At 41.2% G+C, this 27,971-nt stretch overlaps 1 protein-coding gene across 3 annotated transcripts; it reads right to left on the bottom strand.

The window, feature by feature from the left end:
* Nucleotides 1–628: 628 nt before the first annotated feature.
* Nucleotides 629–27,910, bottom strand: LOC134627145 (RNA-binding motif, single-stranded-interacting protein 2-like). Of its 3 annotated transcripts, none has more exons than XM_063473079.1 (14): nucleotides 27,796–27,910; nucleotides 17,463–17,629; nucleotides 11,662–11,720; nucleotides 10,190–10,281; nucleotides 6,961–7,118; nucleotides 6,729–6,808; nucleotides 6,494–6,603; nucleotides 6,277–6,320; nucleotides 5,988–6,081; nucleotides 5,620–5,670; nucleotides 4,807–4,917; nucleotides 4,596–4,676; nucleotides 3,319–3,406; nucleotides 629–1,247 (listed from the first exon to the last, which is right to left on the bottom strand). In XM_063473079.1, the coding sequence occupies exons 1-13, from the start codon at nucleotides 27,865–27,867 to the stop codon at nucleotides 3,326–3,328; spliced, it is 1,200 nt and encodes a 399-aa protein (XP_063329149.1). In that variant the 5' UTR covers nucleotides 27,868–27,910; the 3' UTR covers nucleotides 629–1,247; nucleotides 3,319–3,325. The 3 variants fall into 3 exon arrangements, with proteins under 3 accessions (XP_063329149.1, XP_063329151.1, XP_063329152.1); XM_063473081.1 differs by having other exon boundaries at nucleotides 17,463–17,626; XM_063473082.1 differs by lacking the exon at nucleotides 27,796–27,910 and adding an exon at nucleotides 27,550–27,584 and having other exon boundaries at nucleotides 17,463–17,626.
* Between the last annotated feature and the right edge of the window lie 61 nt (nucleotides 27,911–27,971).

Genomic DNA, 27,971 nt, shown 5'->3' with positions numbered 1-27,971 from the left:
TCACCACTTCAGGCAGAGGATGAATTCAATGATACCTGATGGTTCGCCACCACAAAACCGCTTAAAACCACTTCTCATGGATGAGGATGTAGTAAAGTATTAACTATTAACAGTAGGTGCAGGTTTTTTTGTAAGCATATGTGGACTGAGAGTGATCCAATCATAAAAAAAATAATTAAAAATTAAATTCATGAGCCAAACACTGGAGCTCAGCTGGGGGGGGAAGGCTCTTTCATGTTTTCATTGACTACAGTATTAAATAACTCCTTTTGTATAAACGTATGCCTCGCTGATCTAAAACCTCTAAAAAATAGAACTATAATTCAAATATAAATATAAATAATTGATTGTCTTTTGTTCTCTTATGAAAGAATGATTTAAAGTTAAACAAAAAAACAAGAAAGAGAAGAATTAATTTGACTAAACTATAAACAGTCGATGTTTGTCATCATCTGTGCGTGATGAGAAATCTCTGCAGCAGTTACAGGAAGAAGTAGCTTTAAACGGTTTGCCTCCCACAGTCAGAGCGACTCGACACACCAGACCAGCGGAAGTGTTTGTAAGGTTTTTTTGTTTTTTTTTTAAAATCTGTACAAATTGCCCCCCCCCGAACCCCACACACCCCAACCCGTCCCGCTGCTGCAAATAGAATGTCAAACAACAACAGACATCAGGAAATAAAAATAAACCTTTGCATATTTTACAAAAAAAAAAAAAATCAAAAAGACACATTGTGTTTCAACTCTTCCTTGAATCACTCTGAAACATCCAGAATGCTCAGTTAAAAATAAGAATTTGCTATATTACGTGCACAAAAATAATGCTCTGTCTTTTCCTCCTCTTTTAATTTTTTTTTCCAAAGAGTTTTTAAACTTCTTTTTTTGTTACGTTCCTTTTTTTTCAGTTATCAAAATAGATCAAAGCTTCTCTTGAAGAAGATTCCCACCTTTGGTTGATCAGCTCTTGAGGATGTGAGCTGAAAAGTCTGATGATGTTAAGTGTTGTCCTTTTTCTTTAAAAAACAAAACAAAAAAGAACAAAACAAAAAACACAGAAACAAACAAACAACAGACTAACACGCACACACGCACGCACACAAACAAACACACTCACAGGCATACACGTGTTCCTTTTGTTATCCATGTTCAAGTCGGGTTGCTTGGTGATGGTATGGAGCACAGATCTCTTCCAGCTGAATCCTGTTCGGTTGGATTCATTTCGCGCCTTCGGCCCCACCCTGCCGGGAGCTGCAAAACACACGACTCAGCGTTGACACTCTAAACCCACTCACGCACTTGCACTGATCATAGTTTAGAAAACATTGCATGAGATGCTTTTAGACCATAGCAGACATGATTAGCTAAAGTTTGCCTTTTAAAATCATATTATGCAATATCAAATGATTCCTTTCTACTCCTTATTTTATTTGAGTTTTTTCGGCCGATGGATACATACGGTGTGACCCTCTACCTCTACGATCACTGAAAGCACGAACCACACCTGATTCCAGTTTGGCTGCTATTGCGTTTAAGGTTGCGTCACTGTGCATACCTGGACCGCTTCCAGCACTGCAGCAATCTTTAGATGCCTTACTGGAAGTCTGTTCTTAGCACCCGCTGACCTCAAACTTGCCTCAGAGCAAACATAAACTTGGTGTCAGACAAAGCCGATGGTGATGACAGTTGGCTCCCGCTGAGGCAGTTTTCAAACCTTTGAGTGATTTATCACCTCGGGAAAATGATCCGTCATCTGTTATCTCCTTTTCTTTCTTTTCACAATCACCGGTTAATGCACCAATGAAGTCCCCCAGAGTGAGACGACCACTCGGTGCAAACAGCCTCAGCCGTGCTGCGGCCTGGCGTGAAAATGTTTTTTAGTCACAGCAGCACAATCTTCACTCACCGCATGCCCTGTGTTTTCAACCTCTTCACCATGAGGGTTGCAATTTTGACGCAGCAGAGAAGATCTGGTAACCACTGCGGATAGTTTAAAGTAGAAAGAATGGGGACTTCCAGGGTGGGATCTAAACATGGCAGCAGCAGCTCTGAATGTGGTGCACATGTCCAGGCAAGGATATGACAAACAGCATACAGGCTTCTAACCGGAGGAGTCACAGAACTTATTTATTGTTCTTCATATTATGAGCGTGTTCGGCATAGTCTTCTTCTTGATGCCTCTAAGCATAAATACTGAAGCCATAATGTGTTTGACTCTTGACATGATAACATATATAACTACCTCCCGTAACTAACTACTCATAATTCCAGGTTTTTATGCAATCTATACTAGAGTGTCTCAAAAAATTACAATATTGTGAAAATCTTCTTCTTTGGCTATTTATTTGAAAATGTAATCCTCCTTATATTCTACATGTATGCTGACAAATTCACAGCGTTTTTCCACATTTTGATGGCTTATAGCTCATGAAAGTTAGAAATCCAGGATCTAATATCAGGTTATAATCTTTCATTAGAGCAGCTAAAGAAAGGATTTACAATACAATAATGTCCAGCTTCGGAAAAGCATGTTCATTTATACACTCGGTGCTTAGTTCAGGCTCCTTCCCCTTGGCTTACTGCATCAACGCGATGCGGCATAGAGGCGATCAGCTTGTAGCACTGCTACAAACAATTACATTTAAAATATTTGATATTTTGCTCTTCAACAGCTCCATAACTGAGCTGTTTAACTGAGAAATGTTTAACCACATATGTAGGTGGAGTGTACAGAGAATTTCTCAGTTTTAAAGTCCCTATACAAAGAACAACACTCATAAACATGCTCCCATCCAGGCAGCTACAATGACCATCATGTCTTTATTGTCACCGTGGTTCAGGGGGTTGGGAAGTTCATCATCCGGTTCGATCCCCAGCTCTGTCTGTCTTGGTTGTTGTGTCCTTGGGCAAGATACTTCACCTACCGCCTACTGGTGATGGCCAGAGGGGCCGATGGTGCGATATGGCAGCCTCGCTTCTGTCAGTCTGCCCCAGGGCAGCTGTGGCTGCAACTGTAGCTTGCCTCCACCAGTGTGTGAATGTGAGAGTGAATGAATAGTGGAATTGTAAAGCACTTTGAGGGTCTCAAAAAGCGCTATATAAATGCAATCCATTATTATTATTATTTTTTTGAGTTTTTGATTTGTGGAAACCTCCTTAAAAAAAGTTATTTTAACTTAGTAATATTTTCACCATTGTAATCATCTGTGTCACTTTTAACCACGACTTATGTTTTCATTCATGCTCATTACAATTTTGCTAATTAAACAATTTACAAATGCCTACATATTTGTAATTTGCAGGAAGGAGCGACCTTACCTACCTTAGCTTTACTTGGTGTGTTGGTATGAGTAGTTTGTGTGTTCTGTAGGAGTCTCCATTGCAACCTGCTGCTGCTGGCCACCGTTTTCCTGGGGTAAAAGAAAAGAAAAAAAAAGTCAGGTTTAGCAACTTAATAATTCATGACAACCACACAGATGTTAGCATAAAGGAAACAGACGATATTTTAAAACTCCCTTCCTAATCACATTAAATGCATCTTATCCTTTTGTGTGCATGCACAAAGAGCAAATATTAGATTTACAGAAAGAATCTGTGAACCTAAACTCACAGCCTCCCCCTTCCATGTGCTTTCTGTTGTACTTCATTCATAAATCATCCATTTTCTCATTCACAAGGTCACCTAAGAGGCCACCACCGCTATCACTGAGCTCCATTCAGCAAATGGCTTAAAAACACCCCACAGGCTCAGAGGGCCTCCTGCAGAGCACTCTGCCTGGATCTACCACAATACAGCCCTGGAACACACAGACTGCACAATGATTGCCAAAGTAAATAAAGAAAGACATAAAGAAATTGCAAAAGCTTGCCCAGTTAGGTAATAGCCTTAAATCTGAGGTTCGCATATGGCTGCATTCAGGTTATCAAAGGTTACGTATGGACTCAGGCCAATGTTGGGCGGAAACAGAAGCAGACACTCCATTTATACAGGTTCTCCCAGCTGGAAATATTCTCTTTGGTTCAAGCAGCAAACACATGTGCTGACCTGGAATAATCAGTCATTCAACAGACAATCAACACGATGAAAGAATTTTTGCTGCTTCTTAAAAGCACTTTTAAGTGGTGCTGTTTACCTAATAAAGCAATAAAATGACATATGTTTTTCAATATTTCAATATTTGACAATTTTTAATTAATCAAATATCTGGCAGATTTATGAATGAATAAGGAAAATGAGCAGGTGCAACCTAAACTAGGCACATTTGTTTCACAGATTAAAAAGAAGGCAGGACAGCACCGCTAAGTCATTTTGATCTCAAAACACATCAACAAAATGACTTCACAGACACAGGGACGTACGCCGCAGTTAAAGGTTTAGCTGGTAAATTCATGATCACTTTAAAAAGGCTCTCAGGATATCGAGTGAATTCAATCAGCCAGCTGGCACCTTTGAACAACCACCTCCATTACTTTTGTCAATTTCTTTAGCCACGTTCAATTATTAGTTACACAGTATGTCCCACAAAGGAGTTTTCATTTTGAGCCAGCCACTTCATGGAAAAACAAAACATCATTAAGACATTAAGAAACGTTTCATACCTCCACTGGGACGCTGGAAGGAGGCACTGGGGTGTACTGGGGGATGTAGGTCCCCTGCATAGTTGTATTGGCCGGAATATACTGTAGGGAAGACAGGGAGGAAAATGAAATCTGTGACTGTGTGTTTAGTATTTCACGCAAATAATTACACTTGTAAACTTCGTTAGTGACAGGGACAGTTGATTGTGTTTGTGTGTCTGTTGGTACTGACTGTGCCTGTGCTGCCCAGAGACAGGTGGCTTAGTTGCTGGGTGAGAGGTCCCATCATGGATGTGGGCTGGATGGACATGGCATGTTCCATTGTTGGGGTAATAACTGTACCCTGTGAACGCACAGAGACACACACCTAAATGCAGTCCCAGAGTGTGACATGTATCACCTAGTAACTACATTTTGTTAAAAAGTAGAGGTTAACATTCATCGTATTTTATTAATAACACTGGTACAAGTTTAATATTAAAAAACTGTAGATATCTACTGATGAAACAAAAGCCCTTTCAGGTGTGCATTCCTCTTTAAGCTTTCCACATGGCTTCGGCACGCACCCTGATCCCTTTTCCATAAAAGTTGACCCAGCAGAAGATATTTTTCCTTTCATTTGGTTAATGCAAATCATAGCTGCCACTGGTCAAGTTCGGATAGTGGCAGCAATGCAACCGATGCTGGGCAGCCACAGATATATTGTACAGTTTAACATGCAGCGTAATTACAACCACAAAAAGTATTGAGACTAATTCATTAATGGCATTCCCTAAAGCAGGTCAATGCTTAAAGCGTACGCTTAAAGATCACAACTATCAGGGATCCAATAAATATTACAGCTTTCTGTGTGACCACTGAGGCCGCTTGTTCCTGTTGATTTCCATGTAACAGAAAGAACTATGTTCTTTTTATTGTTACTGCCGTGACACTTTGATTTGAATATCCTGCTTCAAGCACTTTTTGCATTTACACTTTTGTTTATGCTTTTTTGCCCTGTGGGCCAAGTGAAAAGACCAGAAGGCATTGAAGGAGGGATACTCACAGCTGGCTGCATGAGGTATGACTGATGGTGCATCCAGGACGGGTTGTGTACCTGTAGAGGCGGGAGTACATCGCAAAATTAGTTTTCGATATTTTTCATCTGGTGCTGTCACAGTCCCCTCAGAGCCCTTAATGTGTAAGCTGGCACAAAAAGGTCACAAGAACAGAGACAGAACCTGGATGAAAGCAGCCGTCCTACATGTTAACTTACGTAACGTGACCTTAATGAGGGATTCGGTACAGAAAAGCAACAGAAAAATACATGATTCACTTTCATGCAGATTTTAAAAGCCAGCAGGGCTAAAAATGAACGAACAAAGAAAAAAAAACTACTAATAATTTGAATATAAACAGAGTGAAAAGTCCCACCTGGTAGGATGAGACAGGAGAATGCATGTAGGGAGAGAGGGAAGTCTGAGCAATCATTCGATTTGGAGCCAGACTGTAAGGTGAGGAGTAGAAGCTGCCAAACACACAGAGCAACAAGAAGAAAACATGAAGGAAACTGCAACATGTCGACAATTTCCAGCTAATTTAGCGACATTTCTGAGTTCCTGCAATGTCCAGCAGAGGGCAGCCTTTTACCAGTCTCTGATTGCTATGTTTATTTTCCTGGAGGGCTGGGACTGTTTTTAGTCAGTCCGTGCATACCACTCACCCATTTTGTAAGGCTGTGGGGTCATACGCAAGCGTCATTCCTCCCTGGGAAAACAAAAAAGGGATTCAGAACCAGTGAGGTCATGCAAACACCGGCGCAGTACTTACTAAAACAGTCTGCTAGCACAGAGTGTGGACGATTACATTCAAAACTTTCCAGTATGTACTTAAAGTGATTATTCTCCATAATTTTAGAGGAGAAAAAAAAAAGACATTACCGTATCTCCGTCTCTAGCCCAAGGTCTTCCATTTTGGAGATATTTGCTCTGGTTCTGCCTCTTCTTCTGACCTCCGTCTGCAAACTTACATAATAAGGGCTCTGTGGGTACTGAGAAAGCAACAGGTCAAACAAGAGAGTGAATTCACTGATCACAGTGGGGAAGAAAACACACTCAGCTCCAGCACTTACAACAGTATCAGGTTTCTATAATACAAAAAAAACATTCCACGCACCGGGTATTCCTGGTGGAGTCTTGATGAATTTGCCATTGAAATGCTGAATTATGGCTTCGCACTTCTCCGTGGATTCCATCCTGAAAAACCAGACAGAGTTAAAATTAATCCCTCTCGAGAAGCACTGTTTGCATTCGGTTGGTCCGTGCCAGAGCTGCACAAATTACATGTAATTCATAACAGAAAATGTGCTCAAGACACGATGGACCACCATGCGACGCCACAGTCTGACCTGGCAAATCCGACGCCACGGCTGGTCCCATTAGCATCTCGGAGGATGCGGGTGGAAATGACCTGGCCAAAAGACTTGAGCATGCTCTCCAGCTCTTGCTCATCCATAGACACGGGCAGGTTGGAGATGTAGAGGTTGGTGGGGTCCTGCTCCTGTTGCTATACAGAAAGTGAGAAATGAGAATCCATTCACTCGTCCATCTTTTTAAGCTTTGAATGAGGAAACGCGGCGCTGACTTTTTATTATTTATCTCAAAGCGACCGTGTCGGTGCAGACGCCGCTGCTTTAATCAAGTATTTACAGTTTCTTAAAGCGTGAAGTTCTCCGACTTAAATTTAAAATATATTTCAGCACACTTTCCTGGCACTCTTGCAAATAGAAAAATGTTGTCACTTTCAAAAATCTTTTTTTCCACACGGCACAAATTTCTGTGTAGGCAGCAGTGCGACCCGTCTTTCCATCAACACCTGCCACTGCACTTGGCAAATTGATTAAATTACATTTGCGCACCGTGTCAAGCATAATTTAGTAACAGAACCTGCTGAAATGTTTTTAAGCAATTAGTGACAGACCAATAAAGGGAAACCCTGAATAATCTCTCACCACTTTCTATGTGTCACTGCCACAGCTGAGGAGGATTTGAAAAACCTTACGTGCACGCTAAAAAACCACTCTGACATTTGCAAAATATTAATTTGTGCACAGGGGTAGAGAGTCGTGCTTTTTTAGTATAATTTTGACTAATGAAGAGATCTTGATGGCTGTGAGTAAATTAAGAGGAGAGATCATTTGGTGGCACTAGCTTGAAAGCGAAACCTTGTGTGACTATGCAGAAGCAGACAGGAAGCCAGGCATGAAGTTAAAGAGTTCACAGAGCAACAGGAGCCTGGCAACCATGAAAAAAAAAAAAGAGAGGCTGGGCTAAAAAACAGGGGAAGGAAAAAAAACGGAGAGCGAAGAAAGAGGGGGGAAATTAATAACTCAAAAGGCTGATATTTTGTTACGGAAGGAGGAAACTAGCAGGGTAGGACCTACCCAGGCCTCTGCAGTCATTTGGGCAATTAGAAAGGAGAATGACAGAAAAAGAGTGAAACTAGAAAAGAAGACAGATGGGTGTCTTCTGACTAGCAGGCTGCTCTCTATACCATTTTATCTCCTCTTTTCAGTGCCTGCTGCATGCAATCAGACAGCTCTGCACACCACAAATAACAAAAGCTTTTTAAATTTGGATGGAGAAGAAGCTGTCAGAAGCTGTCAGCGAGCGAGGCAAATCGAGTTACAACTGTTTAGACTGGACTGATCCAAGCAACAACCAGGAGAGGACAGCCAGTACCTCAGATACTTGCCAAGCTGTTCGGGCACATTTGACAGAGGTGGCGATCTGACAATGAAGAATTCCTGAGAACATTTATGGCATTAAAGTATGTCAACAGCTATCTTAAATGTTTTATAGCCTACGTGAGTATCTCCTACTCTCAGCCATCTGGTGGAGAGATAACCTATTTTCTGTGATTGCCGTCATTCCTGCTAACACAGCTATTATGCAACAGAGGAGCAAACCGCAGGGGTCATAGGCCAGCTGAGAGTAATGGTATTCAAAGCCATATGACAAAACAAACACAAACAAAAAACTCCACCCCTTTTCCCTTTTTTTGTTTTCCCTTTTAGCTCGGCCAGCGCACACAGCAGACGGTTTGATATTCTAACAGTTTTCTTCCTGCTGTATTAAAATGTTGCCGCGCGCAGCTCAGGCGCATGAATGGGATTTGCTGAGGTGTCACCGTGTATTGTCTGTGCCAGGCCTTCACCGAGCCATGTCTGTTAAGGTGTGTCTCTGCGTTAGCTCGCTTGGCTGTTTGTGTGTCGAGCAGCGTGTGGGTGATGACGTCTGAGTTCAAACAGGGAGGTGCTGAGAAGTAAAAAAGAAAAAAGAAAAAACAGAGGGGGTGGGGTGGGGGGTGGCTCTATTTTTAACTTTGCCATTGTTTCGCTGCCCCTACACACGCAGCTCCTCTGGGCTTGCAGCCTGGAGGCTGGGGTGGCCCGTTCAGGGACTTAGCACACACTCTAAGGACATCTAGTTCAAGGTGTGGTTCATTGTGTTTGTGAATAACACTGCAGCAGCCATGGTGAAGCTGCTGGCAGGTGAACCTGTCCTTGATATTAATATTACCATTGACTATAGCTCTTTTTTTTTGCTGACCTGAAATACCCACTGACTCTGAGACGGCGGGTTTATATAGTGGTTATCAACACCTCTCACTGAGCACATGCTGTCTGGGTGAGTCAGGTTATGGTGTCCAGTTGCACTTGTCAAGTACAAAGATACGCAGGATTGTATGGCACTCTTACAGAAGCGGCTCAGTGAACTTCGACTCAGGGTTTAGTTGCACTGGACTGTTTCAGGTCAGCTGGCAGTGTGTATCCGTTACAGTTCTCCAGCGCTGCTCTGAGGGAGACCCTGGTGTTACATTGCTGCGGGTCTGTTTGGGTGCAAGATTGAGGGAGGAGGTAGGGACGCCGGGGTGGAGTGTATTAAGTGCTGGTGTCTCCCCCAGGCCCAGGCCCAGGCGATGGACAATGCCAGTCCATTGTGCCTGCCCCATTGACAGCGGGTGTAGTGGCACCCTCCCCCCTGGGTTCCTTCAATGGGGAGCCTCAGAGCCAGAGGGATCAGCTTAATGGGCCGACAAGAGTAGCTTTGACTTCAGACACTTGGACAAAGAGTTCAGAACAAGTGCTACAACAGGAGCAGGTTTGTAACATACACAGTGCAGAAATGAAGTACGTGAGTGGGAAGGAGACAGGAGGTAGTGCGGAGGACAGTGAAGAAAGAGGCAAAATGAGGATTTGAGAGGAGACCGAACAGAGCGGAGGAACAAGCAATAAAAAATATGATCAGCAAACTGTTTCTGCAGGTCTAGTCTGGGCTGTGCATCACTGTACACACACACCTCCCTATAGACAAGAGTTTACTTTGAATCCTTTCCAACAGCACAGTCGCTGCCAATTAGGCCACTGCATGTAACAGTTTTTAACCTTTTACATGATAGTGTGTGTACGTGCGCAGCAATGGTGCCATGACTCTTGAGCTGATGGCTCTCTGAAGATCAATAAGGGTACAAGACTGGGTGATGGGCTAAAAAAGGCATGTTTAAATCTAATGGTGGCTGGTAAACTTGGAAGCAACACGTGGTAGATGGATACAAGATAGTTGGCTAATTCTTACCTTAGCCATCTGAGCCTGGACCCCAGTGGATTTCAGAGCTGTAACAGCTTTCTGTGCTGCTGCTGGACTGTCGAAATCCACAAAGCCATAGCCTGTAAAACAGACAAACTGATGGTAAAAATGCTGTAACATTGGGAAGTACATGAAAAGATGCCATGCGTTTGCTGAATACAGCACTCTACAAAAGTGTTGAGCCATATTTCTCAACATTTTGCTGGAAAAATGGGAAATGAGTGCAGTGATTCATTGAAATGTGCAAGCAATTCTAACAAGCTTGAAAGTCAGTACCTTTATTCTTACAAGCTGAATCTGTTACGCAAGCTGTAATTTATTTAAGTAGTCTTCTGTAATAGTTCTTCAGGCTTCTTGAAGGACATCTTCTTTGGATGTCGGCTGCCTTTTCTTTCATTCTCTGTCAAGATCATCCCACAGTGGTTTAATAACGCTGAGGTGTGGGCTCTCGGGAGGCCAATCCATGACTGATAGTGTTCCACTGAGTGTTTTCTATCCAGTTATGCTTCTACTGCTTTGACAGCGTGTTTGAGATCACTGTCATTGAAATTGAAGCCGTTGCCAATCAGTTGCTTTTCAGATGGTATTGCATGGTGGATCATATGTCTGTACGTTCCTGCAATCAAAATTGCATCAATATTGACAAGATCCCCAACACCATTGGCCTAAAAGCAGCAGCAAACCATGACAGAGCCTCCACCGTCTTTTACAGTTGGCTCCAAAAACTCACTGTTGTACCTCTTTCCTGACCTTGTCTGTACATTATGATGACAATTTGAACCAAACATTTAAAATTTGGATTTATCGTTCCATGAAACTGGTTTCCACTGATTTTCAGTCCAGTTCTTGTGTAATGTGGCATACCTCAACCTTTCCTCCATGTTTCCCTTCCTTAAGAATGGAAGTTTTTCGATAGCCATCCTTCCACTGAGAACATTGGTCTTCAAACTAAAAGATGCACTTTTTGAAACATGTTGGTAGCAGTGTTGAGGCATGACTTTTATTTGTAAGGTGAACATTCTCCATTTGTGCTTTGCATTGCACATTTTCAAGTTTCGCTACATCTCCAAGAGCAAAGGGTTCGCAGCCAAGTACATGTCTTCTGTGCAAACTACTGGTGACTGTGGCAGTCTGCTACTGACCAAAGCAATCTGGCGAGGTTTTTGGTGGTGCATCCTCTTCGCAACAGATTTTGCTTGTCAGCAATCAGCAAACTCCAGCAAGCACACGCCAGCTGATCTGGAGTCTTTAGAGCTATGTGACTGAGGCCTTATGAGCTACATGGATGTTCCCATCTAACTCTGGGCAATACAGGAAAACAGCGTTTTTCACAAAATGGCATGCTTCTCCACAGCCAAAGAATGACTAAAAATGACATTCAAAAAAAAAAAAACTGTGTATATAATTAAAAAAAAAAAAAGCATGACAACCCAGTCTTTGAAAAGATTATTAGAGTTTACCTTTACATTTGTTGGTAGTTTTGTCCAAGATGGCCTTGGTCGACACAATTTTGCCATACCTTCAGGGAAGAGACAAGAACACAGAATACAGGATCAATGACGAGACAAGGTTACAATGAGGCAACAAGAGGAATCTGCTCCTACCACATGCATGCCAACATTTATAAATTTCCCCTGGCTGCCAGACTACAGGTGTAAACACGAATACAAAATCCTTTGTGCAACCATTTGTGTGCATTTAATGATCTTAAGAAGCACCGAAACCTTCGTCTGACTCCTCCCTCGTGTCTTTGTTCAGGCTGCCGTACAGTAACTCTGTTCCCCGACATTGTTTTCGAGGACAGGGGACGGCACCCCAGGGCCAAAAACAATTTGTTCCAGGCCCGTCTTTACCAGACACACACACAGACTAACACACTAACACCTCTCTTCTAAATACAGCTCTGCTCTAGGGTATTTTTGACTTAAATACAGCTTAAACATCTTGTCACTTGCAACATTAGACTCTCAAACTGGGATATTAATTTTCAGGAAAATGCATTCTCATCCACCCATCTACAAACAAAAGAAGGAATATAGCATGCGAAATACAAGTTCATGTCTTAACCTGTCATTTCGGTTCACAGCTGTCAACAGAGACGCACAACAAGTCAGTCAGTAAAAGATGAAAATCAGTTTCTGCATACATCCAGCCACATAAATATTGATAGTATGAAAATCACCTTAAAGGCAGCAAATGAGAAGTGTTACGCAACATGCTGAGACTAATGGAATGCAGTGTTGTAAGACGGTGCATCAGCACTACAGTATAATAGACCTGCCCTTGTCTGGTGAATTTACCCAGTGAGAGAGGCTGGTGCTCCTCTGTTTGGGCAACATGGCGTCTGGGCGGAATGTACACTGTAACCTGATGCTTCACCCCTCCAGTTCGCCTTCCTTCCTTCCCACCACGTCCCGCTCTCTCTCTCTGTTTTTCCACCCTCACATGGTAGCACACTGCTGGGTCCTACACTCCGGCCTCGTTTCAGTGCACTTTTAACCACATGACTCAGACCAGGCTTGATGGTCACAACAGAGACGTGGGTAATAACTGGCAATTCAATTTAAAGACAACGCTACTCCTCCACTTTTGCCCTAAATGCACAGACCAGAAGTTATATATACGAGCAATGTTTATGGCGCCGCTCCAGTTACCACGGTGGGGCATGACTGAATGTTTGCATTGACCTTATTAGCTTATGTCTGTGTGCTAAGTTTGATATTCAAATAAACTTATATATGCATTTCGATTATGATGAATTAAAATAATCTAGAAGTTCCGCTGCACAGTTTATAGTGCTAGAAAAGCTCCTTATTGCAGGCATTAATAATTCATCAGCCATTACCAAATAAACACAGGCTATGTTTATACTGTCCCAGTGTCATCTAACAGCTGCAAAGTGGTTGTTAGGCATGAATGTACACACACCCCTGATATAATGTAACCCATTCAAGCCCAAATGAAGTTTTACAGTTGGACCTCTGGCTTTCACATATGGACACAGTTGATTTTATGGTGGATTTTTGTTAGTATACAAAGCTGAACTTGTGCTGTGCTGTTTACAGCCATTCGAGAAACTGCAGAATGTGTCCAATGACATTTTCATGTAATTATACTTCAAGCATTTCTATGTTGTGCTGTGTTTTACCTCTACATCACTTTATTCTGGATGCAAATGCCGTACTCTGTACTACAGGATGCTTTGGTTACTTTGAGGCTCCTGTGCAGTTCAACATTTCATTTCCGAACAAATATTCTGATTGCATTTTTTCTACTACTACGATGTTAATGAGAGTGGATAATCACGATAAGGTAAAACACCGTTCTGCTATGAAAGCAGCAGCCCCACCCACCTGGAGTTCAACCCTTGTGTTTATGAGAGGTAGCCAGTCAAATGAAGTTGACTTAATAGGAGGGTGGCCAGCCCAAATCAGCTGATGGCTCAACCTCTGCAAAACACTTTGCAACCCACCTCCGCCTAATTTCCTCCTTTTCATGTTATTCATGCTCTTGCTGACTTAATCAATGTCATGTGCATTGTCAATGAAGCCTGCTATGTTACATGAAGCATTTGTGGTGGTGCTGCTGCTTTCCCTGTCTTAGGCATTACACAGAACAGTGTCACACCGCCAAATAAAAGAAAAATGCCTGCAGAAGTCATAATAATCCTATTTTGACAAACACGGACCTAACAGAACTGCAAGTTTCAGACAGCGGACAACCTCAGGGACTGCACTAAGGATTTCTTTGAACTTTGAATCATGCCAGGCTAATCTAGCAAGGTCCATGAATAGAAACAAGGAGCTGGAAATTTGAAATAACCAGTCCCCTTTAACTAAAACAGACTTGAAAGCCACTGGTTTCTTTTTATAGCGGTGTCTTTTCACTGATATAAAGCCTCAGAAGTAAAGATCCCGTACACACATGCACACACATCCTTCTGAGACAAATTTCATTAAGTTTATCCACTACTCTTTTTATAGAAAGTACTTTGTCACCTGTCACCTAGCGTCTGATTATTTAGGAAAAAGCAAAAATGTCTGACATTTGCAAGCAAAGAGCAAAATGTAGATGAGAGATATAAGTGAAGTCTAGGTGAGAACCAAGAATATTTTTATTATAATGTGGATTATATGTCAGTACTCGAGGTATGAATATTGTCTGACTGAAACAACATTAAGGTGAAATAAATGTGAGTTTGACCTTGAATTGTACTTAACTATCACTTATCTAGAAACCAAAGTGGCATTGCTGTGAGTTCATTAGGCACAGTGAAACTACTATGTTTGTTGTATGGACAATAGAAATGTGCTTAAAAAAAACTGGTTAAACTGATGTTAGGCATCTCTATTTTTTCTGGTTTCGATCTGATACCTTTAAACTAAAAAAAAATCTAAAAAACCCACTTAAGACTTACTGATCACTGAGTTTTAATTAGAACCAAAGATAAAAATAAAAGCTGTCATTTATGACTTCCCCAACAACAATGCTATAAGAGTTTAAAAGGTCAACGGGCACTGACTGTGTGACCCTGCGCTTACCTCGGCTCCTCTGCAGGAGAACACCAACCAAGCACACTTATGGAGGAAACAGGGCTTAAAAGACAGCCCTAACCCATATATGGTCATCTGACATTCTTTCCCAGCAGGCCATGCTACTTTTTTCCCCGCTCATTTAAGTTTCTCCTTCAACAGTAGCCCTCCCACCCTCCTCTAAAGTCTCCGTCCTCTTTCCACTTCTCTGCCAATCCACAATGGCTTCTCTGTAAATCTCTTTAACACTCAAACTTCCTGTGTTTCACATCTGCACATTTCTGATCTTCTTAGATTGCTCACACACACGACAATTCATGAGTGTGTGTGTGTGTGTGTGTGTGGTCACAAGCCAAGTAAATTCTCCCTGTGGATTTTAATACTTCTGATACTTTTCTCTGTATGGTCAGGATGATTAAAATCAAAGTTTTAAAGATGGATGGTCTGTGATGTTGGAAATATTACCGGGCATTTTTAATTAGAAGTTGTGTAAGCTTCTTCACAGAGATGTGCTTTTACTGTGAAAGAGCCCTGATGGATGTGGGGCTGAAGTTCACTTGCAGCAGCCAAAAACCAGTTTGGGTGTTTTTATCTGCATGCTTGTCTATAAAGCTAACTACACTGGCTAGGCTGTTTGCTTCCAGGTGTACAAGTCTGGCTTCACTGAGTTTAAACTAATTCTCAAGAAAATGCAAAGTTAAATGAGGAAATATTGTAAGTTTCTTTTCTTTATCTCAGCACCTATCCCATCAAGATTAATTCAACTGACTTTAGTTGTGATAAGACTCACCCTTATCACAACTAACCTTTTTTCTTTCCCTCCTGCCTAAAGAGCTATTTTTTTCCCCCCCGAAAAATGTAGTTTTGCCTCGGTCGGAGGCATGAATTTAATTTCACGCCTCCCACTGATGAAGCGCACAGCTTCGGACAGCACAGGTCTTATGACTCTTTCTCCAACTTATTCATTAACCATAAACCTACAAAAAGCGTTCAAATAAACATGGAAAGTACAATCACCTTTGAACATTCAGATAAATATTAATGTTTTTGCCCTAACAACATCATGCGTATAAGGAAACAACAGTGAAACAACGACTCTCAGAAACATCACCAGCTCCATGCAGCCTTTGAACATCATTTAGGCATTTATTATGGAAATACCACTGCATGCCTGTATGTTTTATTACCTTTTAGAGTTTGACTTACTTTGCAAATCATATTTACCTTTAACAAACACAAAACAGCTTTTACACAAAGTTGTGAATAAGACAGGCATTTTTAAGTGCTTCATAGACCCAAACTAAGGTTACACCTTGGTATATATGAGCACACCATCATAACTCCAACAGTGAGAATATGTTAGTTTAGGTTAGGATAAACTTAGTTTAGCAGCTAACCTGATTCTGTTTAAAGGCCAGAAGTAGCAGCACCTCAAAGGCCCCAATCAGCATTCAATGCACATGTGTGTCCACTAGCACCGACAGATAAGTCTCGGTTTCTTCATTGTTATGAGAGGAACATGTGCAATGAAGAAAATTCAACCTGAAAGGCGTGCACCACGCATTCACTCTCAGCACACACACACGTGGCCCATGGGACGGACTGCTACATACATGAGACATTAAGTCTGGGGCTTCATCTACCACTGCAAGACTTAGATGCAAACACAGCATGTCAGCTAAAGGAATCAGAGAAACGTTGCAGGATGTTCTCTAATGTGTTTGCAGCTTCTTATCTCACACAAAGCAGCAAGAGTCCTTTATCACTGCACCCGTTCAAACACAGCAACAGCATCTACACCTAATGTAAGCCCCACACCAACCTAAGGAAAACCCTCAACTGAACTGTATAGCCGTTGTATTGCAAGTCATACTGTCATCTAATCATCACACAGTAGAACAGTGTTATTGCATATCACAGATTGTAGTAGGACTTCTGTCTACATACAGAAACAAACAAGAATTCGCCTAGTGCATCTAGTTTACGATGGCTACAGTGAAAATTAGACTCTGGAAAAAGTGTGAAGTTGATGCCAAAAAGTCTCCATTGTGTATCCATTTTTAGTTCTCTGTGTGTGTAAAATCAAAGGCTGTATTTAAAAGATGGAGGTAGCCTCCACATCTGGAAAAGGAAGCCAGTGAAGAAGTGCTTTCTTTATAAGGTCCAGCAGGTGGCTGCAAAAAGAAGTCTGGTTGTTTAACACCCCGTGGCTGTCAAATAGCACTTTCCTGATGGGCTTATGGTCTCCGTCAGTAGTTTCCACTTATACTGGAAACAGCACAATGTTCCTTTTGTCTTTTTTTTTTTTTGGTCAACAGTAGGATTGTGAAGGTGGTTTTAGTGCCTCAGCTTCACAGTCAGATCTATCTAGCACTCGTGACTGGTTACAAAAAGCTAAAATGGCACACTCGGCTTGAAACTTGAAACAGAACTTAGCTTATCAATCAGTGATGTCACTGTGGTCACGTCTAATCCTTTATATACAGTGTTTTTGGTAGGCGAGGCTTTCATAGATGGAATGAAGGCAAGCTAGATTGTTCCTTCATCCTGTGTTCATGTTTTCCAAAGCTAACCCCAGCCGACCTATAGTTTTCTGTTCCACTTGACGATAGATAGATGGTATCAGATCTCAAACTTAAAAAATGAGAGAGAAGATGATTTTATAACTTTATAAAAATTCGACTTGCTGTGCTACGTACAAAATAACCAAAAGTTAAAAAATGACTTACGGTTGGCAGAGCTTGACCAGATCTTGGTCCGTGGTCCCCGGATGGAGGCCACGAATATACAGATTGGTTTTGCTCAGCTGTTCCCCTCCACCGCCACTGCTGTTGCTACTACTGTTGGTGTTGGGACTGGGGGGTGCCATCTGGTGGCCGGAGGACACATAGGTCTGCTGCAGCAAGAAAGAAACATACCGATTATTTTACTGTGCACAAACATTTATAGGAATAAACATCGCTGATATTCTCAAACGCCAGCAGAAACTGCACAAGTACGCTGAAGTTTTTATTAAAAGTGTGAAAATTCAAAGGCGTGTTTAGAGATGTGGAGAAATGGAAAGTAATCCTGCATGAAACAGATGATTATGTGGGAGCTGCGAAAAGTGATATCACACAGCCCTCATGTCAACACTCACCAATAGCGCTTTCTGAGGGGAATGTGGGGCCTCTTGGCCGACTGCTCCACACATAGGGAAAAGGGGCCTCTTATGCTTTCTCAATGTTCGGTAACCTTTTTTTTTAACTTCTGGAACCACACAAAAAAATCCTGTGGTGCAAAAACCAAAGACCTAAAGATCTCAGACCAACATTTAGTTAGTCTCATGATGCAGAAATAAATAATAGCCTTGATGTTAACAATGTCTACTTTGTAGTGCAACTCGCTGCCTCGTGTTACCTCAAATGAAAAAAAGCAGATACGTCAAAAACGAGACACTGACAACGCTGCATTTATTTTCGCTCCCGAAACTCGCTGAAGTCTTCACTTTAACAGTGTAATCTTTTCCCCTCTCAAACAGTCATTAAGGTTAAAGGGTTAACAAGATCCCGAGCGGCTAGATGCAAAAACAGGGATCAGCTTAATCCACGATAATTATGAGTCTGAGAACCCCATCGGCTGATGTCTGATGACAGATATGTGGTTACAGAAATGACTCAAATGTAAACAGAAACAAGGGGAATTTAAAGAGATTAATAAACTTGGAGTTTATCACTTTATTAGAAAATATGATCAAACATGCTCATGAGCCAAACATTTGACATTTACTTCAGCTATTATCTTATTTTGGTTTGTTTTCTACAAGGATGCAGTGGCAGTGAATTCTGCTTGTAAACTAATGGATGACTCACAGCTAGGACCATGAAACGGATGTTGCGCAACAAAAAGTGCATCATCTAATCTCTCTGTGGGACCGTGGCTCTCCTTGGAGATATCAAACAAAAAGATTGTGTAACTGTGCAGATGCTTTCATTTTAATGGAATAAATATGATTTTATTATCACTTTGCCAGTGAAGAAAAAAAAAAAAAACCTTCTCCTTCCAGGAATAGATCTGGTAGCTTTTTTCCAAACATGACTGGGGAAATAAACACAGAGCACACCAGCTTCACCAGAACAGGCGAAACTGGCTGTCTGCAGTGGGAAAATGACTTCAATCACATTAATTTAACAGTCCAATTTCTTTAACTTGCTGTTGTATAGGAACGAATTAGATCAAGCATGCTTTCTAAATAAGCTCAGCAGGGTGCTTCTGTGAAGCTGGGCAGGAGGACAATGGGTTTATTTCATGACAGAGGAATAAAAAGGGCTCGCCGATCAATCTGGTCGGGTTTAAAAAAGGCCCAGCAGGACGACACGGTCGCACCGGGATCACCGACAGCATCACTCAATTCCACTAATTAGACAGTATCCATAAGGGCGTGAGGTCCCTTTAAGACAGGCCTTCTGACCTCTACTTTGCCCACAGCTTTCACAACAGCAATGACCCTCTACTCCACCACCGACTTAAGCTTGAATGTAGACTTTTTTCATGACAGGTAGATGAGATGGAAGCACAGCCTCCCTTTTGTCCATTTTCGTTGTATCTTTTATTCCAGGGATATTCAAACATGTTCACAAGTGTGTTAGACTTCACATTCAAAGAATTTGGCGAAAACAACTACTACTAATATTGGTGTACATATATCTATATATCAATTGCAATTGGAACGTAGTAGTGAAAAGGAACAATAACAACTGAATAATTTCAGTATTGCGTTCTTAGTTTTGATTTTTTTTAGGCCTAGTAGAAAAATACATTCTGCTGGACAAATACACCCCGAGTCTGCCTACAGGAGTCGTCCTATATTGTCACAGTGAAATTCTTGATGAATATGTTTTGCAGGCAGCTAATTTGTGAATGAAAGAAGAGGACAGCAGAGGCCTATAATCTCATTCAAACTCTCTTTACCAAAATGCCAAGTCTCATTCAGTGAGCGTATCACTGCAACAACACCCCTTAAATCACCGGTCTGCAGTCACACGGCTAACTACGCACACATACCGCTGAAGCGTTGTTAAGGCTAAAAATGTGCCCAGAGGGCTGCATAAAAGTTCATATTAACAATCAGACAGAGATGACTGAAGCGCAGAAGTAACTCTCTGTCAGGCTTTCAGAAAATTCTCTTTATTGCAAAAAGCTTTAAATTCACGGTGCTGTAACTATGCAGTTGATGCTCGGTCACGTTATAGTGGTGACGTGTAATCTTTCTCTCTTGGGTCCTACATTAAAGTGTGCGTGTAAATTGTTATAGAAGGAAAAAGTATTAAACTGAAAAATAAAAAAGTTTCAAAAGCCCCCCCTCAAACGGTTGGTAATTAGCTTTCACGTTATTGCAGTAATCATATTTTGTAGTCCTGTCGCTGCATTTCTCCTTCTCTGTGAGACTGGAAATATAAATAGATTATTTTAAGGACCAAAGATAAAAATCAAGAACATTTCTATAAATAAAACCATTTCCTCTATTTTTATGCAAACCTGTATGAAGACTCTGACGCTGGAAGGAAGTGTCTATTTTAAATATAGGGTACTGCTAGCATTTAACCCTGCCTTTAATCTTTCAAAATATCAAAGACGTACCCCCGCATTTTATGTGTTGTATCACAGTAAACTCTCAGAGGTGATTCACGCACAGGAACAGCTCACTGGCTTAAGTGAGACGTCTTACCTAATTGAATCGCATGTCTAACGGTTTAATTGTGTCAGAAATATCCTCCACCAACACCCTGAAGACATTTGACACGAGGTGTCACATGAGTGCACCTTCTTCAACCGCCCTTTAAGTCTCACGCCACCTCTGCTTTTATTTTATTTTATTTTATTTTTAAATCTCCGCCTCTCAAGCTGACTCACAGAAGTCCATGGACTTCCTGGTTGCGGGCGGTCTGCCCACCTCCCCATGTCCTGCCGGCAAGAAAGAGCCATGACTGCCTGTGTATGGCAGCCGACTTCTATGCTAATGCACAGATTTAAAGTCCAACTAAATGAGGACACAGCTTCCAGCGTGTATAGAATTACACTGCTGAGCTGCCGCTTTACATCCGCCTCTCTTTAGGACCGACCAGAGCAATGAGTCATGGGAATTCAAAACCTAAGATCCTTCTGAAGCATTAACAAACCTTCCGGAAGAGTTATCCGATGTGTGTAACCACATCTTTTCTTCTTTGCCATGTTGATAAAAACCATACAACTAAAAATGTAACAGTTAATCTACACCCAACGGAACGCTCCGTCCCAGAAAACAAAAGTGCTAATAATCATAAGAACATAAAACAGGTATCTATGAAAAGGTTAAACAGTCTGTACATGTTAGCAGAGGATAAGAACAGGACTGTACGTCTCATAAAGTGGTGAGTGACAGTATGGCAGTAGGCAGGAAATCCTGTGTGTCTGCTCCTGATCTTATCACACAGCCTTCTAAATGAGGAGCTCTGCATTCCAACCAGGTGACAGGGACACCAAACTCACGTCCAGACTCGTTCCTGAATCCTCCTTCCTTTCAGTCTGCAACGCTCCCCTTCCTTTCGTCTCTTTATAGGCACCTATTAATCTTGGAATTGTCTGTCTCTTATTGTCGCTGATCACACCTATGTGCGCACGCACAGGCCAAATGCACATGCCTGCGTGGCTTTCAAGCCGGGTCAGGTGGCAAAGGATGGAGAGCTTGCAAACGGATACTCTCAAACACTGGGCCAGAGCTCAGCTAGAGATCTAACAAAATGTGAGACAGAGAGAGAGCGTCTGGCATCGGTGCAGGCCTCGGCATTGGATTTCTGACAGCTGTGCTTTCTCCAAGGACTCTGTCTCCCTCTCTACCTGTTCACCTTGGCCGGTTCATGCGGCTGGCACTCCGGCCAGGGACTGATCCAAAACATCTGACACATTAAACAAAGAGACAGATAAACATATACCTGGCATGCGGCCAGGAGGACAAAGGTGGCTGTACAGAAGAGTTCAAAGAAAAAAAAAACACTCACTGCAGCAAAACAGCTGGGGTTTTTTTGTACGCACAACCGTGTGGAGTAGTTTCTGATACCTTTTCAGTAGTGTCTGATATAAAGGATTGGCTGATTTCAATACAATATAAATAATCCTGATCCATATTCCTCGATCTGCGTCAGAACACGCGTGCATTCTTGTTTAAATAAAAAGGTTTCCAGTTGAAACGCATTCATTTAATTGATTATTGGTACCCACTAAAATCGTGGTATTGTGACATCCCTAATCCCTGCCAATATTTACTTTAATCTTTGTCTTTATCCTTCATTTAGGGATGGGCAAGTCATGTACTGTGGGTTTTTAAGAGATTATTTGCCTGAAAACAGCTGCCTACTGCTTGCTGAAAATAGGATTAATGAAAGCAACAAGACTCCACAACAAAGTAAATGTGTGGGCTGTAAAAAGTACCCAAATAATAATAAGTATAATTTAAAAAAAAAAAACAGCCACCCAATATGTTTTTCCCCTCATTCAGACTTCAAAAAACAATTGATCAATGGAAACTAAAGCCTTTGGGTGTAGCTATTTTCTAGCATTAGCATGTCAGTGTTTGAGCAGCAACGATGTTAAAGTTAATATGCATTAAAGTGAACGTGTTTGTGTCGGGGCACACAGTATAGAACTTTGTTGTGTCAGTGAGAGGGTTACGCAGATGACTGACAGCCAAGCAAACCACAGAGAGTTTTCAGGCCCTCATTTAATGTGACTGCATGGAACGTATTTATGAAGCAGCGAGACATGTACCCAAAAAATTTAAATACAAATTGAGCCATGTTTGTGTGCGATGAAACTGTGAATTAAGCTTGAGACAGACACCTGCTTTCTACCTCCTAGACATCAGCTGGTTTCAGTTCCTGTCACAGTGACAGGAAAATATGACATGAACGAGGACATGAATCATGTTTGACACAGCGCACAGTTGTAATGTATCAAAATGAATCCTCATGAACATTTAGTTCGCTCTACCTTCTTTCTAGTAAAAAAGAAAAGAAAACCCCACCACAGCTGTGTGGCAAAACTATTTCTTTGCACTGTGATTTCACGCACTACATCCAGGTGTGCACAGTTGTGGCTAGCAAAATCTTCACAGTGGTTCTGCTCACTGCTGAGATCACACATGTTTATTATCATAACAGCTAATCCACCTTAAAGAGAAAAAAAGCTTGTATCACCTCTTTTTCATATACGCGCTACTACTTTTTTCATAAATAGTCAGGTCAGTCCTTAAGCTGCAAATTAAAACAAATGAGGTGTGTAAGGCATTTATTATTCTAATTTTATTTTTAAAATTACCTTGCCTTCAGTATGGGGGGGGGCAAAGACTGGGTTGCTGTAAAGTGCTTGACTCAATAAGCTAAACACAATAATGCTGCACCAATTAACTTACTATTTAAAGATAGCTGTTCTAATTATCATATTAAAGCGTGATTACATGTCACTTTATTATCCCGACTAACCCCAATCACTGTTCCCTTTATTTCTCCCAGAGTTACTGAGGCTTTCCATTTATTCTTTAACTCTTTAACTTTATTCTTTAAGGCATTATTTTTATTTACTTTTTTACAATTACACTGTACAACAGGCATCAAACAAAGAGCTCGCTTAATGGAAAGGACTTTTTATTCACTATAATACACAAATACAGTTTAACAATTTAGTTTGGCTTAGATTTTTAAAATATTTTACAAATCTGTCAATAAAAAATGTAAAACTAGATATTTTATTTAATTTATTACGCAAATAATAAACTGAAGTCATGTTGTTATAGCCACATTTGAGCTAGCGTACTGGACTCAGTCAGAAATTAATGAAGCGTAACATTCAACCACTAAAACGAATTCTTCTGTTTAGGAATGTAAGTAAATGAATGTAATACGTCATCCTAATATAACAATAATAATGATCTTTACATTTTTTTCCGTTCTTTGCTTGTAAAACAGTACATGGGGAAAATCCATGGATAACAGCAATAATTAGATTTTAGCATTGAAAAAAATAATTTTATTTCAAAGAACTTGCAGATACCGGTGAATTAAACATTACAGAAACGTAAAAATGGCAACTGTGGCATAAACCCTCCATCGGATGCTGGTCTGTATATGTTTTATTTCTTTAGTGCATTTAGTGCAATCATTTTGGGAATTTTGAGCAGGTCAACTATTTTCCGCGTGCGACTAAAAACTCCACAGTCACGTTAAGGAGAGAACACACCGTACCAAACAAAATCAAACTTCTTAAATGACCCAGTTTACTCTGAGCACAATGTTACAGTGAGAGAAGTTTTCTTTAAACATCAGTACTGCAAAGTAAAATCAGTTGCCAGTACAGGCATTTAATAACCATCTGTCTGGAAGCCTTAGCATAACTTACTTACATCAACTCTTATCAAGGAGTAACATGACAAAGCTAAACATGCCCACTTAAATGTTGCTGGTTTACATAATGCTTGAATTCAGGAATGAATACTTGTGAAAGCGTTTGGAGTTCATGTGTAAAAGGATCAAACTACCGAGTCAGAAATGCATTTGAGACTTCACATCTGCTTATTTTCCATCAATGGCCTTTTTAGAGCAAACCTTTCTATCCGTGTGTCAATTTAATGCTCCAGTCAATGTGTTTTATTGATTTCTTTGATTTCTTTTCATATACATAGCTGTGCTTTGACTTAGCAGAGTCAATGTTGAGGCATCCACAGCTTTAAATCACAGCACTAAGCTGACATCTGTTGAAAAGGTCTCCAGCCAAGAGGGAAACAAAAATGTGAATGACAAGTACAAAAAAAAAAAAAAAAACCCACGCCATTCGATGCCGCCCTGACTGAGACTCACGATACCTTAAGCAGCGACAAGCCGCCTCCTGTTATTTTTCCATGCAGGAAGCTTTACACGGAAACCGACCAAATTTGATTTGAGAACATTAATTCTATTTATTTGAAGGAGGAAATGAGGTGCTGAGTCAGGGGAGGAGCAGCAGCCTTTAAGCACAACAGTAACCAAATGCCATTTAGCAGTCGGTAAGTCAGTCTCAGTAATCACCGTGCTCACACAAAGAGCGCTTTTCTCACCCCTGTGAATGGGTTTATTTCTCATTCTGTTTCTTATTTGATGCACTTGTATAGCTCAGGTATGGCAAAATGTGAGCAAGGGACCAAAAGAATGAAAGGAGGTGCGCGGAAATGTTGAGAAACAAAACACAGGAACTTGACCTCTCTGTGAACTTTGGCTCCCCAACATAGAGGAGCTTGATACTACTAAAGCAACTGAAGGATAAATGTTTTGCCTACGCCTTAAGCTTCTTTTACATGCTGCTTAATGCCTTTTCACCTTAATTATTCTTTTGAGAAGTCTGAAACTAATCATTATGCACTGAAAACACAGATAAGGAAATTCAAATCAACTGAGTATCACACATTTAATTCAGATGCAAATATATTAACTAAAAGAAGTGCTGATACTTATATTTGAAAACAAATTTGACTAATATTTAATGCTGATATGTATTTTGTGTGTATTTCATGAAAATCTAAGTAGAGATGAGAGCAACACTCGTGAAGCGTCCTATGACTGTACATGTTGCATGAGTTGACCACAGGAGAACACTTCCCTGTTGTCAGCACACATGTTTCATCTGAGTCAGGCACAACTAGTAAATAAATAACTACACATAACAAAATTTAATACAATTATTTAATGGCGCAAGCGTCAGAAAGAAAAAAAATATCATCAATCAATCAATTTATGAGACTAATGGATTTTTAATATCATCAGTTATCGGTGTCCGTCTTAAAAAGCCAACATGGGTTGGACTTCTCTAGAGTATTCCAGCTCTTTATCAAATCATCTTTGCACCCTTTTTTGAAAACAACACTTAACGCAACAGATAAACAAAGGCACCCGGCAAAGGCAGATGTCATCTTTAGCTTTCATTATACTCGGACACGGTCAGCTAGTAGAGACCCGACAACCAAACAGACAAGCCTGTGTGTCACAAAAAAATTGGTGGACATGCAGGCATCCACATGGACTTTCACACCCACTGTCTGATGATGAAATTTAAGTCACTTTGAGCCAAGTGGACCGTAGCGGACTCGCAGAAGCAAAAGATATAATCAAGGCCTTTTATTTGGCGTCTGCAAGGGAAAATCAGCTGACATTTATGATCAGGTGAAAGCTTGTGTTAAACTTATCGAACGCAAAGCCCAAAACATTTCAATTTCCTGATTACCAGCATTGTAAGTGATGTACACTAATAATAAAATTAAGAAAATGAGATTAAAAAACACCAATCATATAGTTTTTGAAACATCAACACACATGAGAAAAATTTAGTCTTAATTTCCCAGTGCACATTTTGAAACATCTGAATTCTTTTGAGAAAGAAAGTGGAAAATCTAAATAGTGTTGGCAATTCCCACAAGAATTTAGCACATCACCAAAATATCTGCTTATGCACGCAATGAAGCCGATTAAATACTGCCACATGATCTGTTGTGTACATGTATGTCACTAGAAGACCAAATTAAATAAATGAAACTGAAAGTGCTGACATGCACACACTCCACTGCTCACACTTGTGTACTTCCTTAAAAAACTTTTGACAGTATCTCTTAGTCCCCAGTGGTGTTAAAAAAATTTAAAAAATAAAGTGGGTGTTGATAGTTTAGAGAATGAACCATTTGTCAGAAACAAGATAAAGCCCAACCTAGTAACAGCAGTGAATTTAAAAGTCTATTCAGTAACAGCTCAGTGCCACTGCATCAAAAACAAATCGCTAATTGCGTTTGAGCCTGCACAACCCAAACATTTTAAGCTATTTGCCCCAGACAAGCGCAAGTGTTGACATCAGATCTGGTAGGATGAGCAGTCCGCGATCACAGAGAGACAATATGTCAATACACATTTTCAAAATGCCATTCGGGGTTCAGGAGCTCACAGCAACACGCTCAGTGAAATGCAGGAAGATCAGCAGGAGATGAAAAACCACTATTACTCTACTGGATGTAGAAAAAAAAAATCACAACGCGATGCCTTCACGTTCAAAGGAAAAGCTTTTACCGTCACTTAGAAGTCATTAGGGTCCACAGGGAGAGGTCTGCGTGACTAAACAAAAACACCACTCTGGAATATGGATTATAGGAAGCGAAAAGTTCTCGAAAAGTAGCTTTGCTACTTCACTGTATCGAGCCACTTTTGCTCATTTTAAATGGCTTCTGTTACGGTGTATAGTGTACTACTCGAAGCAGAGTAGTCAGGCTACATTTGCCCTCACGTAGTGGTTACAAAAAGTGACAATGTCAACAGTGAACGCAACAGAGAGAGCGCGATTCATAATTCTGGGAATGTAGTCATCGGGGTCTGGTGGGATTTTTTAAGGGGTGGGGCATATTCCGCTTTCTGATGGGAAACGAGGGAAAGAGGAAAAAAAACTTTGCTAACTTACGCGGCGGCGGAGACAATGAAGACCTGATTTAACACCAGATACTTGTGTCCGGAGCTCTCTCACGGAGGAAGAGGCAGAATTCATTTTGTAACATGTTCCCTCTCAGCCTGCGTTTCTCCCTACCCCCACTTCCACAAACACCATCCAGGCACTGACGCGCTATCCCAGCACCGTACAGTAACCCACAAAAGTTGCTCCCCACCATTGACTTTTCTCAAATGAGTGAACAGAGCCATAATCGACATCCCCCGCTTGTAGTACCCGCACACAAATACTACTAAATAAAACAGCCAGGCGTCCAGCGTGACAGGGACCGAGCGGTAGAAGGAAATTTCCCACCTTGACACACACCACGGAGCGGGCCTGCTCTTTAAGCTGAATATTTGACTCCACGAAGTCTGAAGTTAAATTCAGCTCGTTTAGCTTCTCAAGGACACTGCAGCTCACTGTCACAAACCCTCTCTCTCTCTATCTCGCTCTCTCTCTCTCTCCCTTTTTTTTTTTTTTTTGGTCGCGACAGACGCAGGCGTGTTGCCCTGCAGGGCGAACAAGCCGAAAATTGGGGAAAATCCCGAAAGCGTTTACCTTTTTGCTGTTTCTGCTGTTATAGCCGTTGTATGGGTTGATTCCTGCCCTTGACGGTACGGAGAGCAGCATTTTTCTCGGCGCTATGTCCGGAGCGGCGAGCACAGCCCAGGCTGCCAGCTGACGTCAGCAGCTGGGGAAGTGAGAGCCTGGAGTCCCGCTGCTCGACGGCGAGT

This window comes from Pelmatolapia mariae, linkage group LG5, assembly GCF_036321145.2.
Source record: "Pelmatolapia mariae isolate MD_Pm_ZW linkage group LG5, Pm_UMD_F_2, whole genome shotgun sequence".
In the NCBI taxonomy this organism is placed as follows: Eukaryota; Metazoa; Chordata; class Actinopteri; order Cichliformes; family Cichlidae; genus Pelmatolapia; species Pelmatolapia mariae.
This window is presented reverse-complemented; position numbering and strand designations above follow the sequence as displayed.